The following is a 16,028-nucleotide window of genomic DNA, read 5'->3' on the forward strand; positions in this document are numbered from 1 at the left end:
ACGTTTAAACATAAAATGTTCCCCCACAGCTCAAGCCTTTGAGCATCTGGTCTCCTGTTGGGGATACTGTTCTGAAACACAGTATCTCCTTTGCCTTTAGGAGGTGGCTTCTAGCTGGAGCCAGTGCATTGATAGTTTCTGGGGAGCAGGTCTTAGGAGTGACAGCCTGACATCCTTCCTCATCTCTCCTGTGTAGCTCTTTACCTCTTGACCCACCAAGATGCACCAGCAGCCTTACGCTCCCCCACCCCCACGGCTTCGAGCTCCTTGAACTCCATCAAGTCTCCTCCACCATCATGCTGGACTGTGTCTCTCAAACTGTAAGCCAGAATAAATCCCTCCTCTAGAAACTTCCTTTTATCACAGGACAAGGAAGTAAGGTGGGGGTGGGAGGGGGTGTCACACACTCTCAGGAAGGGCTTCGCTGAGGTCAGGCCATACCTTATGGTTCCCAACAGGTGTCCCAGTCACTGGTAGAACATGAGTACTACACACACATACACACACACACACACACACACACACACACTGTCCCTGTCACTGGCCTTGAGGAAGCAACTGGAGCCAGGAGGCTGTCAGGTTAGGAACCTGGGCCGAGGTTCAGTTGGTCTCCAACCTACCGTTGCTCTGCTTGTCATAGCTTTGGGCAAGAGAAGAGACCTCCCCATACTTCTCCATGCCTCACCTGAGGCTAGGTGACAGGACCTCCTGCTGCCTCTACCTGTGTCATCTCCTGCCCAGGGTGGCCTTGCTCAGCCAGCTGCAGTGGCTCCTGCCTCTGCTTCTCACCCCAGGCTTTTCCCTCTCCTCTCCCTTCCAGCGAACTCCACCATTCAGAAGCTCACCACACCTATGCCAGGGCCTGGTTTCTCGTCTCCTCGGTCCCATTCCCCTAGACCCAGACAGACAGTGAACCTTCAGAATTAGCTCATAACTCCCTTAGGAGGCTCGGCACTCTCCCCTCTGCTCATAAGCCTCTTGTGTGCCTGAGGAGTGCCCCTCTGCCTCATGCTATTTTTCAGTGTATAGTGGGCTCCTACCAGCTTCTTGTTCTCCCTGACCCGACCCCACCCCAGCCCCACCCCCTCACCCCCACCCCACCCCCAGCCCCCCAGCCCCCCACCCTCCCACCCCCACCCCAGCCCCACCCCGCTGAGGAAATCTGCTACAGTGTCCCAGGGGCCAGCACCGTAGAGCATAAAGTGGCGGAACTCACCTTCCCCATTTTCTGGCTCAGGCCTGTGAAAACGATGTCGCCGAAGGCATCCGTAGGCATCTCGTGGACATGTTTCTTTGGGTCCCACTCCTTGCCCTGGAAGGTGTGAGGCTTGATGGCCACCTCCAGGTGCTGCTCCTGGGTATAACCGCATGCGCACACCACCTTCCTGTGAACATACCAAGGGCATCATGCGAATCAGGGGGACCAGAGGAGAGCCAGGACATTCAGCTCACTCGGCAATGACAAGGCACCCCACCTGGGTGTCAAGGAGGCCACATGGGAAAGTGAGTGGGGGGTGTCCTTGCCCTCCCAGCCAGGCAGCATCAGCAAGGAACCAAACAGGGATATCCAGTGAGGCCAAAGGGGACCTTGGGCTTGGACTTTGAACTTTTCCCATGTGGCAGTGATGAGGTTCTGCCCCTCCTCCTCCCCTGGACAGGCTTCAGGGCCAGCTGAAACTCAAAAGCCAGAAAAGTCATCAGTCACACAGAGCAAGTCGGCTTGGACAGCCATCCAGGCCAGGATGACACAGGTGTGGCAGTCATCTGGGAAGGAATTTTTTTTAACGCATCCAAGTTTTTAAAAAAATCTTCTGCAAGTGACTAAAAACACCCTGGACATAAACTACAGCTTCTAGGAAGACAAGACAGTACAGCAACTGGAACCCTCGGCTCTGCAGAAGGTAATAACTAAGAGAGAGAAAATAAATCAAAATAAAAATGCATAGGCACGGACCCACGGAGACCAGCAGGGTCGCCAGAGTCCCCAGAGGAAAAGGATAAGGCAAGGCTACAATGCTGTGTGAAGAAATAATACCCTACAAGAGCTTTATGACAGGTGGATCTTAGTTTGGTCCTCCTCAAACTAAGGCACCAGCCAAGGAGAATATAGGCAGTAAACTTCGAACCCCTACCAAGACCTAGCTGACAAACAGGATATTCTCCACCGTTGGGTGGAGAGTGAGATCTAACTTTCACATGAACTCTGGTGCCCCATTTCTGACCACATCCCCTGGATGGGGAGGCCTGGCAGCACTCAGAGGAAGGATAGAAAGTTACCAAGAAGAGACTCAATACTCTAAGAGCATGTATAGGGGGAGGAGGTCTCCCTCAATCACAGACATAGGGGAGGGGAGAAGGGGGGAAGTGGGAGCGATAGGAGGAATAGGAGGAAACAAGGGAAGGGCTAACAATCGAGATGTAATATGAATAAATTAATAATAAAAAAAGAAATAATGCCCTAAACTTCCTGCTGACAGCCCATCCCCCAGCCCTTCACCCCCCGCCCCCCAGCCTCAGCCAGCCAGGCTGCGTCTCCATGAATTGAAGGCAATGTCAGAGAGCTGTGTGGAGTAATCAGGGGACTCAAAGTATTCGGGTTCAAAAGTGGTGTGACCAAAGCACTTCCCATTTATATTACTAAGGCAAGTCAACCAGGAGGTGATGCTTACAGCCAGCTTAAGTGACTACAAGTCCAGCGAGGGAATACATCTGGTGTTATATGTCTTTGGTCTTGTGAAAAACAAACAAGCAAACAAAACATATTCCTCCCAGGCATTTGCCTTTTCCACAGAGGTAATTGGACGTCCATGAGGAGTCCCTTGTATTCACTTATCGTGGTTCATGCAATTCGTTCTAGAAGGCCACCTTGTGGGAAGAACATTCTGCACTATGTCTGGTCCATCCATAGACCAGAGTAAGCCCACAGCTTTCCTACACAGCCTCTCACACTTCCCCACATTTGCTTTATAAATAAACAAGCAAACCAACCCACAGATATAAGAGTCTGAGTGAGCAACAAACAATGTAAACCCGGAGAGACACGTGCTAAAAGCAGTGAGACACAAATGGTAGCTGCTGATTTCTCTTCCCTACAAGCCTCTTGATGTTGTTGTTGTTGTTGTTGTTGCTGCTGCTTTAATCTGTATGAGTGTTTCACCTGCATATGTGCCTGGTACCTAAATAGACCAGAAGAAGGCATCAGATTCCCCGGAGCTAGAGCTAGGAGCAGAGATGAGCCACCATGTGGGTCCTGGGAATTGAACCCTGGTACTTTGAAAGAGCGGCTAGTGCTCTTAACTGCTGAGCCATCTTTCCAGCCCCGTGGAGATCTACCTGCCTCTGCCTCCTAAGTGCTGGAACTAAAGGCATGTACCACCACACCCAGCCTAAAAACAACACACTTCTTATTAAAAGCCATCAAAATAATAAAGAAGTTCAGTGCTGAAAGGTTTTTTTCTTTCCGAGTCAGAGTTTCTCTGTGTAGCCTTGACTGTCCTGGAACTTGCTCTATAGACTAACCAGGCTGGCCTCGAACTCACAGAGATCCACCTGCCTCTGTCTACCAAGTGCTGGGATTAAAGGCGTGCGCCACCGCCCGGCCAGTGCTGAAAGACTAAAAGCTGCAATGCAGAATTCTATAACCAGCCAAACTACCCTTCAGTAATGAAGAAATCAAAGAATGCTTTTTAGCTAAACTACCATTAAGGAGATTTGGCAACTGTAGGACAACTTGAAAGAGTGACTGAAGGTGGTGGGGGTGGGGATGTGGTTCGGTTGGCAAAGTGCTTCTTAACATGTTCAAAGGCCTGGGCTCAGTCTCTAGCACTGCATGAACCTGTGACCCAAGTATTCAGGAGGTGGAACTAGAGGTAAGAATATCTTAAAGTCAAGGTCATCTTCAGCTCCATAGGGAGTTCAAGGCCAACCTGGGTTCATGAGACCCTGTTCAAAAAAAAAAAAAATGTTTAAACAGAAGTGAAAGGACAAATGAGGAAATTCCAAGTATCCGAGAGGAAGATGAAACAATAGAAAGAGTAAAAATATAAGTAGGCACATTCCATTTCTCCTGAGTTTTTAAAATATATTTATTTTTGTTCTGTGTGCATTAGTGTTCTGCCTTCTTGCATGTTTATGTGATGGTGTCAGAGCCCGTGGTACTGGAGTTACAGACAGTTGTGAGCTGCTGAAAATTGAATCTGTGTCCTTGAGAAGAGCAGCCAGTCCTTTTACCTGCTGAGCCGCCTTTCCAGCCCTTCTCTTAGGGTTTTAAATTTATGTTTGATGGTTGAATTGAATCCAACGTGGTGTTCTAAATAATTATAAGTGAGAAATTGTGAAAGGAGGTATTTCTACACTCTACTGCAACTCTCAGCATAACAACACTTATGGATGATGACACGTTTTGCTATGCAACTTTCATAACCACAGCAGCCACAAAGAAACTGAAGTGAAACAGAAAGAAAACAAAAAACAAAGACAGGATGGGAGATTTAAGCCCTGATGCAGCAGTAATTATATTAAATGTAAATGATCTAAATATACCCATTGAAAAGTAGAGACTACATCAGGCATGATGGCGCACACACCTTTAGTCCCAGCACTTGGAAGGCAGAGGCAGACAGATCTGTGAGTTTGAGGCCAGCCTTGGAGGGAGAGAGAGAGAGAGAGAGAGAGAGAGAGAGAGAGAGAGAGAGAGAGAGAGTGTGTGTGCTCAGAGACTAACAGATGGGATTAATAAACAAAACCAAACCATTATCTACAAAGTCTCCTCTCAAATACATACAATTAGAGAACTGCTCAACAGTGAAAGAGTCACGGATGCAGAAACAGGAATGGATCTCAAGGGCTACATGTCAAAGGGCACAGCCCCTTCCCTCCCTGAGCAGTGCCACCTGTGTGACACAGACCAAGAGGCATATGACTCCATTCATATGTTCATCCATCCATATGTCTCTCCAAAGACAAATCTAGAGAAGTTTCATATGAAGATTGGAGAGGGTGAGAAAGGGCGGGGTGTGTGGGTGGCTGAGGCCACAATAGACCACAAGGGGAAGGACAGGGCTATCTCTGTGGGAACTAAGCCGTGTGCATCCTGTGTGAGTGGTTTCACATGCTGCAGGGGTGATGAAAGACACAGAGCAAACAGAGTGCGTTCTGACCAAGGCTGAACTTTCAGTCTTGATACAGCACCACAGTCAGACAGAGCTACTGGGGCAGGGGGTCTGGCATAGCTTTCCTTTACATCTGTGATTATTTCCATGTTAAAAGTTAAACACATACAATGGAAGTCTGGTACAAAGGAGAAGAGGCCGGCACAATATGCTGAGCCCTACAAAAGATGAGGTACAGCTGAAGGCAAAGGACCCAGACAAGCAGGAGAAAATGGCTGAGCCAGGAAAGGCAACCATATCTTCCTGTCACTGCCTCTACCAGGTTTGGGAGTTTTGTCTCAATTTCTGGGTCATTATCATAAGGGGTCACATTCCCTGGCCCCACTCTGAAAAAAAATCACACAGATTGCTGAAAGGAACTCCAGGCACTTATAACTTGCTGTCCTGGACTCACACTGTAGACCAGGCTGGCCTCGAACTCTCAGAGATCCGCCTGCCTCTGCTTCCTGAGTGCTGGGATTAAAGGCATGCACCACCGCTGCCCAGCTGCATGGATCTTTATTTGTTTTGTTTTTCAAGACAGGGTTTCTCTCTATGTAGCCCTGACTGTCCTGGAATCTGCTCTGTACACCAGGCTGGTCTTGAACTCAAAGATCCACCTGCCTCTGCCTTCTGAGCACGGGGATTAAAGGCATGCGCCACCACCACCTGGCTCGGTTTACAGGGATCTTAAACAACTCTGTGGCTGGGATTAGGTAAAGGTGGGGACATACTCCTAATAGAAGGCCTAGACTATCGCATCTTAGCCTGGTGATGCCAGGGATCCTGCCAGCAATGCCAAGCTATCTGCTTTCTCTCTTGTCTTTGGTGAAATGAGCCTTCGCACCCCCGTTGGTGTTCTCCATGCTGGCCCAGAACAGGAAGCTGTGCTGTGCTAGAAGACCCAGAAATTAAATAATCACACAGTCTTGGCCTACTTAGGCATAAAGAGGAATGACATGCTGAGCAAAAGGAAGAGCTCTTGGGAGATGCCCAATGCTCCAGAGTCCCCCCCTCTCCCCCAGATGTGATGATCCTAACCTTGCTCAGCATCCACGCTGAAGACCTTCAACCTCGTATGAATGCCGCAAGGATGAGGCTTCAGGGTAGGAAAGAGGTGATGTGCCCACAGTTAAAGGGAAATGCTCACCAACGTAGGGCAATGTCTGGACTAGGGTGGCAACGGTCCAAATGGACATGAGACATATCCATGCTAAGCTGAGGGTTGTCACTGGCACTCCCCTCCTCACTGGGGGAGGAAGAAGCCAAGGGGGAATGGAGTCAGGAAGCAAATTCTGTCCTAGTAGGGAGGATGCTAGCCACTCCCTCTGTTGCTCTGCCTGTCCCATGGACAATGGCATACTTTCAGCCCTCTGTTCTTTTTTTTTTTTAAAACAATTTATTTATTATGTAACAGTATTCTGCCCACATGTGTGCCTGCAGGCCAGAAGAGGACACCTGATCTCATTGTAGGTGGTTGTGAGCCACCATGTGGTTGCTGGGAATTGTACTCAGGAACTTTGAAAGAGCAGACAGTGTTCTTAACCTCTGAGCCATCTCTCCAGCCCCCGACAGCCCTCTGTTCTTGACTCCAGGGATGAGGCGAAGAAAAATGCAAGAGCTCCAGGCCCCTACCACTAGCACCATGGGCCTAAGTGGATAGGAGATCCACCTACCAGGAGGCCAGCCTTCCATCTGGAGGCTCAAAATAGGACTCCTCCTGACTAGGTCTGCTCTGCTGCTATATAATATGATGCTTGCTGAACACTAGTGTTCCTTCCACAAATGGCTGCCAGGTAGACCTCTAAGTGCCTCCCTCAGTGCACACAGGCTTTGTGGTTGTTTGGATGAGAACAGCCCCCTTAGGCTCATATATTTGAATATTTGGTTCCCAGTTGGTAGAACTGTTTGGGAAGGATTAGGAGGTGTGGCCTTGTTGAAGGAGGTCTGTCATTGGGGGTGGGCTTTGATGTTTCAAAATCCCACACCATTTGCCCCCCCCTTTCTCCTCCCCACCTCATGGTTGTTGTCTCAACATATAAGCTCTCAACTACTGCTCCAGCGCCATGCCTGCCTGCCTGCTGCCATTCTCCCCAATACGATGACCATGGACTTACCCACTGAAGCCATTAACAAGCCCCCAGTTAAGTGCTTTAAAAAAAAAGTTTCCTTGATCATGGTGTCTTTTCACAGCAACAGAACAGTAACTCACACAGGCTCTCTGGGCTTCTAAAGCAGAAGGTCCAATGCAGGCAACTGGAGAAGGCGCTTTCATAGCCACAGCTTTCCACTCTAAGCACAAACACGCAGAGCTCCCAAGTCTCGGTGAGCATGTGAGGTGGCCTTGGGGGACCCCCAGGCTCACACAGCCCACATCAACCGAATCAGCATTTACTTTCAGTGGCTCTCAGCTTTCCTAATGCTGAGGCCCTTTTTAATACAGTTCCTCATGTTATGGTGGCCCCCAAACATAATCTTATTCTGTTGTTACTTAATGACTAATTTTGCTACTGTTGTGAATCATAAGGTAAATATTTGATATTCAGGTTTGTCCAATATGTGACCCTTGTGAAAGGGTTGAACAACCCCCAACGAGATCCCAACCCACAGATTGAGAACTATTCAGGAAGCAAGTATGCTTACCCAGCCTCTGTCCTGGCGCAGGCTTTTAATCCCAGTACTCGGGAGGCAGAGGCAGACATATCTCTGAGTTCAAGGCCAGCCTGGTCTACAAAGAGAGTCCAGGACAGCCAGGGCTCTGTGTAACAGAGAAACTCTGTCTCAAAAAACCAAAAACCAAAAACCAACCAACCAACAAACAAAAACAAAATCAGCATGCGGGAGGCACACAGAGGCTGTGCCTCATGTCCCTTCCCCTGGTCCCCACCGCCCCCCCATGTGAAGAGGACTGCTTTTCCCACATGGAGCCCCTGGTCTCTTTCTGTGTTGGTTCCTCAGTGTCCATAGAGGATGAGGTTCTAGGCTCCACAGATATGGAAATCCCAGGACACTCAAATCCCTCACACGTGTCCTGTAAGCCGGGTGCTACCGTGTGGATGCCGCATGAGCCCTTGCACTGTTTATTAGAGAATGACACAAAAAGAAGCCTACGCAGTATTCAGGACAGATGTAGTTCTGTTCTATCAGTTTTCAGGGAAGTTTGCCAGTAACTCATCATCCCTGGTACACTAGTCTTCTTGGTGTGATGCTCTGAGCCACAGTGGTGGAGACCGCTATCTCCAGGGTCTGTTCCATTATGACCCGGAAGCCATGACATTCATCCCCAGACCAGGGAAAGGACCCCAAAACCTCCATGCCCCTGTGTTTCCACTGACCACACCTGGAGAGGTCACAGGGCTCAGAGGCAACATCACTCAGTTTGAACACAGTATGGGGCATCTCCTTCCTCGAGTCACTCAGAACAGACAGAGCCAGAGGCCAGCCATGTATCTGGCCCAGGAAAGTAAGTCCTATAGCCACTCGGCCTTGCTTGCAGCCCCAGAGAAGCTGAGCAGTGAGCAGCAGAGACAGGTGCTAAGCCCTCCCCGCCAGGCTCAGCACAGCTATCAGGGGATGAGAAGAACACAAACACGCTGTGGGGAGCCTGCATCTCATACAACTGTGGAGTCCAGAAAGGCTACACCACAGAGATGGTATCTGTCGTAGGTCATGAGAGGTGAGTAGGAATTCTCCAAGGGAAAAGGAAGAGGAGAAAGTAGGTGGGTGAAGGGGGGGGTGCGGTGCTAACATAAGTCATCACCCAGTTCTATCTCAGGGACCCCTCCCCCACCTCAGAAAGCAGTGTCTAAGGGCACTCCATTTCTAGGAATAGGGATGAGACCTCCATTTGCTCCATGGTCCCTCTGGCTGGCCTAACTCACAGGCAGTCCCACCTGGGGATCAGAAATATCCAACTGTTTAGAGTGACCACTAGTGCCTCCAACCTTTCTTAGAGGCCGTAGTCTCACTGTGGGCTAAGTGAAGGGAGAAAGCGCGGCCCGGAGACCCTGCAGCAGCGGAACCCTCAATGTGGCTTTTAAGGATGTTTGGCCTGTGAGCTTCCCCAAGGTCACTACAGTTCCAGGACCCCTGACTCTTTGGAAATTAAGAAACTCCACAGATACAAAACGGTGCCCTGGACCACCAGGCTTGATCTGAACATCACTGCTGCTGCCCAACCAGAGCAAGGCGCTGGACACACCACTGGACAGGTCATCTGGCCTTCAGCCCTAGGCTGACGTATCTGCAAAAAAGCACATTCCATGCACCTAGGGGACTCTTAAGGGACAGGAAAGAGATGGCCTGGGTATGTTCCCCAAGTGTCTACTGAGATGAGATGGGGAGATTTAGGGATCCCTGGCCTGGCTTGGACACCGGATGCTATTTCACTGGCACTGGCTGAGGCAGCATGAGTCGCTCTTACCAGCCAGTCACACTGCACCAAGAGAAACGGATCAGAGGTCGTAACCAAACCGTGCCACTTACCCTGCATCGGAGAGTTTAGAACTTTCCACGAAATACATACATTCCTTCTTCTTGATGTTTTCAGGAATCCAGGAGCCAAGGTTTTCTTGCTGGGAGTTTAAAAAAAAAAAGGCATATTGAAGCCAGGCATGGTGGTGCACACCTTTAATCTCAGCACTTAGGAAGCAGAGGCAGGTGGATTGTTGTGAGTTCGAGGCCAGCCTGGTCTACAAAGTGAGTCCAAGACAGCCAAGGCTACACAGAGAGACCCTGTCTCGTAAAACCAAAAGTAAAAATAAAAAAGAGCATGTGTACATTATGAAGCCCCATATCCCAGGCCTCCCTTAAACATCTTTCTGCTCCCTGATGGGCTTCCACCTCAAAGCTTAAATGTAACCTTGCTGGGGCTCATACTAGGGTGTGCACTTAGGAGACAGGGCATACTTTGTGCTCAGCACTTTACGGTCTATGTCCACCTTGCTTTCCTCGGGAATGTATTGAATGAAAAGAACATTTGGAGTGAAAAAACTTGGGACCTGGCTTTGAAGACACCCTCCTGCCTGCCTGGCCACATGCTCAAATGCACTTTTGGTATAATTACTCAAGGGCTTTTGGCGACACGAGTCAGGGACCTGAAATGATGCCCTCGGACTCCACAGAAAGATAAAAGAACTGGAGATATTGTGCAACAGGGAGAGAGAAGTGAGGCTTCCATCGTCTGGCACGAGGCCTCGGTGTCCACCTGGCCGAGCCTGAGTCTAGTCTGTGGTCACTGACTGCCTTGGCCAGCCCAGGCTACCCTGACCAATGGTGACCATTGGGCTGGCTCTGTGGCCCGGAAGGTTGCAGAGCAGCCAACAGAAGCCTACCTTCTCACTGTTGAAGGAGCACAGAAGCATCCTGCTCTTGTAAACATTGCTGTTGCTTCGCCGGAGATTGGGGATCATGCCCAGGTCAGTGGCTCTCCTGGACTGCACTCCAAAGCCTTCCTCTTGCTCAGAGCCAGGCTTTCTCCGATCCGAGGGATCCATCCTCCACGGCTTCAGCTTCACCTGAAGGGAGAGAGGTCTCTAGATGCCTTCAGGGAAGTGTCTTCTCATTTGTGAGGGGGTGAGGGTAGGGAGTGGGGGGTTGGGGAGGTTCTAGAGAGAGGTACTGAAACACGTCTGAAAGAGGAAGTTGGGGCAGCGGTTCTGAGAGGGCACACCCTCCTGCTTCCTCTGTGGACTCTTCCACCTATTTCCCCGCTGTCTGGGCAATCTCTCCAGGCTTCCAGAGCTCCAGCACCTGCCAGAGCCCTCACTGGAGCACATTCCTAATGGGTGCAATCTCAGGTGGCTCCTCGGCTCCACCATTCACCAGTTCCCTGAATGAGAGCCCACAGCAGTGAAAACAGACAATCCCCTGTGGTCACCACATGCTCTGGTGTGTGCCCTGTGGCTCTGCATCTCACGATTGCAGAAATCAACTGGCTTCTTTCATTTTCCAAAAGGAAAACAAAAGCCCCCACTGGCCCACAAAAGTAGGTTTTGGGGAGTACCACAGTGCTCTGTCCTAAGAAGGCAGCTGTTAACGGCAGCCTGGCTGTTGATGCAAACCCTCCCTCCCTGGCTCTTCTTAGAAGAGGCCACAAAAAGCTGTCCATTTTCTCAGATAACAACTAAGGAAAATGAACGGGGCATAGTAAACAAACTGAAAGAGAAATTCAAACAAAAACAAACAAGTGTTGGGAGCTGAACTCCCATCAGCCCCTGCAGTCCTCCTGTTGGAAATGTCAGAAGGAAACTTAATTCAAGTGCCAAAGACACCGGCAGCCAGCATTACTTCAGTACTGTTCGTGGTAGGCAAAATAACAGAATTCACACACACACACACACACACACACACACACACACACACACACACACACACACAATATCTCCTTTCACTGATGGATCAATAAAGAAACTAAGTTAAGGCTGAGTGGTGGTGGCAGCAGTGGTGGCATACATCTTTAATCCCAGCACTGGGGAGGCAGAGGCAGGTAAATTGCTGAGTCTGAGGCCAGCCTGGTCTACAAAGCGAGTCCAGGACAGCCAGGGCTACACAGAGAAACCCTGTCTTGAAAAAACGGAAACAAAAACCAAGCCAAACAAAAACCAAAAACAACAACAAAAACCAAGGAAAACAAAGGGATTCGTTTCTACAGATCTTCCCTGGGCCTGAGATGTAGCCACTAATGCTGTCCTCTGATGCCAGTCACCCCTCACTCAGCTGCTCCAGTAGGCAAATGGGTGTGTGTGCAAAAAACCAACCACATGTTTCAGCCCCTTCCTGCACGGAACATCACTTCTGCAACACCAGGTTCCCAAGCTGGACCTCTGCCCAGTTGCTGGTCTCCCTGATCTCTCCAGGGCTCTTGGGGCTGAACCGTGGCTACAGATACTCTGACCTCCTCGGTCTACCATCCTTTCCCCACCCACGCCCATTTTGTCCCCAGGCCTAACTCCTTGCCAGATCCCCAGGGCTGTAAGAATAAATACTGGCCATCCTCTTGCACAGCTGTGAGAGTATGGCCCGTGGCTTGTCTCTGTGTGGCTTTTTAGAACCTCTGCACTCAATAGCCACCAGTCTTGTCTCCCATCTACAGAGAAACAAAGAAGCCCAGGTGACAGCAGAGGAGGAGGAGACGATACAGCGGCCAGTGTGGAGAACCCTAGACTAAAGGCAGCTGCTCTGAGAGAGCCTAGTTTCCAGGTGCCAGGAGGTACAAGTACACAGCATGAGTGTCTGATGGCTTCATCTGTCCTAAGGACTAAAAAGGTATTTGATCCCAGATTCAAATGAAGACATCTGCTGTCTCAACAGAGCCGACCGGTCTCTACAGATGTCCTTGAAACCCAACTGCAACTGCAAACAGCCCTGAGATGTCCACCCTCTGGATCTAACTCTGCCCTTAGACCACATTGTGACCCTGGCTTAGCCTCTTTCCCTCCCTATTCTCTGCCCAAAAGGAGTAAAAGACTATAGGTGGAGGCGCTCTGAGACCCAGGACTGACAATGACCTTACTCAGAGTCCGTCTAGCCCTCAGTGGGGTTCCCTGCCACTGACACCTTTGCCCACACTAGCTTATAACCAAAAAAATCTCCACAAGCAGTTGACATATGTGTGTGTGTGTGTCCAGAGCACTCCAGAGGGAAAAGAATGAATGGACAGACAGACAGAGAGGACATAGCAGGACCTACACCCTGGATCCAGAATGATCAACATGACAGTTATAAATGTATTTGTTTGGCCATCTGTTCTACCTGTAAAAAGACAGCAGTCTAGGACAGAGCAAGGCTTCCGTATGGGATGAGTCTCCAAATCTGAACTCTGCACACAGGCACTGGTAGAGACAGGAAAGGGCTCAGATGTGGGGCATAGCTAGTGGCACACTCTCGCCTACAGCCTCACAGCAACTGAGTCCAGTCCCTGCTAAGATAACCCCATTAGGAAAGGATGTATAGCCAAACACAACTGGGCTCACATCTTCCAAGTAGGCATTCATAGTCAAGACCTCTGGACGCAGGACGTATCTGGGCACCCCAGCCACCCCAGCCACCCCAGCACCAGAAAACATAAGGGTCTTTATTGGGAGGAAAGCCTTGAGAGCCTTGGCTGGTGGCTGGGACATGGAGAACCTTCCTACCTCACTCACTGTAAACTCTACAGCATTCCAGCTTCCCTCTGGTGCTCTGCTTGCTCCCAGCCATACGGGCCTGGAAAGCACTTCTGATATAAACAGTTAGACACAGGAAAGGGCACAGGAGCTAGTGCTCCGAGTACTCTGTGAGGAGCCAGAGCAAGAGCTGGGAGCTGGGAGCTATAGTGCGAGTGGGAACAGATCACACCGCCTGACATTGAGCCTATGCAGTTTACTAGCCGCAGAGCCTGTACCTGGGAGCTATAGCGCATGGGCACAGACCACTCTGCCTGACATTGAGCCTGTGCCGTTTACCAGCTCCAAATCCTCTACCTGGGCGCAGTTCAAACTCTACAGCCTCCCAACACCCCAACTTATGCCCCTATCCCAGGACACACCCTCCTCCCACCCAAGCTAAAATCTCTGCACCAGAAAGCAGTCGGCTCTCAAGCTCATGCCTGCACACGGGTCCAAGACTCAATCTTTACACTTTTGCCACACTCAAAGGATGCAGCAAGCCGCGCCTCTGCACCTCTCCCTCCCTCCCAGGACAGAGCATCCACCCCGCATTCCGCCTGAGACCCTGCAACCATCGCTCCCTTCCCCCGATTGAACCCGCATGTCCTCTTCAGAAGAAGATGGGTCAGCGCCCCTTTACCAGCGCCGGGTACCTGCTCAGCGTCACTCGCGCAGCTGCGCAGGACAACCGCCCTAACCCGCATCTCACGGCTTGGCGCAGTCTGAGCGGCCCGCCCCGCACTCTGCGTCACTCAGCCTGATTGCGTGGCAGCCGGCAGCAACTAAGAACTCCCGAGCCAAGCATGTGCAGGGCCTCCTGAGATGCTCCACCTGCGGGTCAGCCTCCTCAGGACACCTAGTGACAGATGCTCAGAATGGCACTTGCTGTCCTGAGGGTCAGATCCTCCACAAAGTATAGGGAGAGATTTGTATGTGCCACCAAAACTTTGTCTCCAAGCCCTGAACCAAGAAGGAGGTGGCCTGTGATAGGGAGCCAGAGGGGTCCTATTGGACCTGAGCCAACTTAAATGCCAGACATACATCTGCCTCAGGACCCTCTTGCTACAAGTTCCTTGCCGCTATCCTCACAGTAGGAACACCCAAAGCCAAAGAAAGTCTGAGCAAAGGCTTTGGACCTGAAGTCTGGGGCTATCTCAGGGTCCCCCAAATGTTTCACACAACAGAGAGGGCGGAAGAGAACAAAGAAAGAAAGAAAAAAAGAAAGAAAGAAAGAAAGAAAGAAAGAAAGAAAACAGCAGGATCCATCCCAAATTGAACCTGCAACAGGGCTGGTTCCAGAACCCAAAGGTGCTTACACACACACACACACACACACACACACACACACACACACACTTATCTATCCTGTGTGTGTTGTGCCTGGTTACTGAGAGTGACAAGGGCGACACGGACTCCTAACAAAATGGCTGGGCCTTCCTCAGCCTTTTTGTTTTGTTTTTTGAGACAGGGTCTCTATGTGTAGCCTTGGCTGTCCTGGACTTGCTTTTGTAGACCAGGCTGGCCTCGAACTCACATCGATCCACCTGCCTCTGCCTTCCAAGTGCTGGGATTAAAGGCGTGCGCCACCACGCCTAGCATCCTCAGCCATTCTTTCTTCCCCAAATCATGCTGGCCATTCTCCACTGCCCACAGCGATAACCAATGGCCCACAGAAGCCCTGAGCCATTACCCCAGTGTCAGGAGACTGACAAGGACTGATCTATGACCGCTGGTTTAGATAGTGGCGGATCCACCCAGGAAGTGATACCTGGCCAGCAGCTTCCTCCCCAGGGTACCAGTCCCCTGTCCAGTCCCTGACTCAGCGTGTACGATTGAAGGTTCTTTTACAGCTGCCTTGTGGCTTCCCCCTACTCCAGAGGAGCCGACCAGCTCACTGATGCCCACTGTTGAGGTTGCCAGTCTGGATGGAGCCGTGGCAAAGGCACACAATCTGCAGGGACAGCCCTCATGATGCGCCATTACAAATCAATACAGTGGGGGAGGGGCTGTCTCTCCTCCAGAGCAGGGGCAAGGCGGGTCACATGCCAGGCAAATGTGCACATGGTCTTCAGGGCAGTGACTCTACCCTATTAGGATGCATGGTCCACTGATGTGTTCCCAGTGCCTGGCAACTAGGGCTCACTGAGTGGTGGGTTATTAGGACAAGCTGCCAGTCCCAGGAGAGATGCCCAGACCTAGGGTAACAGATAAGGAAGTAGATTACATGCCCCCTCCCCAATGCCATCTGCACATGGACCTATGATCCTTCCCGAAGACATCTCGTTAACTGGAATCACTATGGGCAGTTAATATTTCATAAGACAGTAATGGCAGCATGGCCAGCTGATGAACACAATGGCTTCTGGTTCCAAGTAGCCCAGGGCCTCCATGGGAACATCATCTAAGGTGAACAGCCAGTGAGCCATTCGTCTCCCATGAAGTGTCTGTGCTGTGTGGCCCCCGAGTGGCTCCTTCTCCTTTTAGAGAAGAACTACACGTTACAGGAAGACCATATCGCGTCTTCCAAGATACCATCACAGTGGCATTTATGAAATATCCATCCATAAAAGTGATGGGCACCATCCATAAAACTCAGATGCAGCATGTGCTCATCTCGCCAGAAAGTCGCCTCAATTCTGGTGAAGGAAATATTTAGCACAAGAAGGGTTTTTTGTTTTGGCATGGACATTATGCCCGCGATAAAAAAGCCCCTGCTTGTGCAGCAGAAAGA

The 16,028-nt window shown here is 50.5% G+C and overlaps 1 protein-coding gene across 2 annotated transcripts in view; it reads right to left on the reverse strand.

The window, feature by feature from the left end:
* Window positions 1-14,002, reverse strand: part of TRPM2 (transient receptor potential cation channel subfamily M member 2) — a 52,030-nt gene extending 38,028 nt beyond the window's left edge. The window contains exons 1-4 of one of the 2 annotated variants that reach the window (XM_084754708.1): window positions 13,951-14,002; window positions 10,484-10,666; window positions 9,636-9,724; window positions 1,217-1,385 (exon numbers count right to left, since the gene is read on the reverse strand). In XM_084754708.1, coding sequence (XP_084610834.1) covers window positions 1,217-1,385; window positions 9,636-9,724; window positions 10,484-10,666; window positions 13,951-14,001 — 492 coding nt within the window. In that variant the 5' untranslated portion in view covers window position 14,002. Of the gene's footprint in view, window positions 1-1,216; window positions 1,386-9,635; window positions 9,725-10,483; window positions 10,667-12,902; window positions 12,921-13,950 lie in introns of those variants that run through there. The other variant, XM_084754709.1, reaches the window with a different exon arrangement.
* Between the last annotated feature and the right edge of the window lie 2,026 nt (window positions 14,003-16,028).

This window comes from Acomys minous (genome assembly GCF_964271855.1).
Source record: "Acomys minous genome assembly, chromosome: 13".
NCBI classification, from domain to species: Eukaryota; Metazoa; Chordata; class Mammalia; order Rodentia; family Muridae; genus Acomys; species Acomys minous.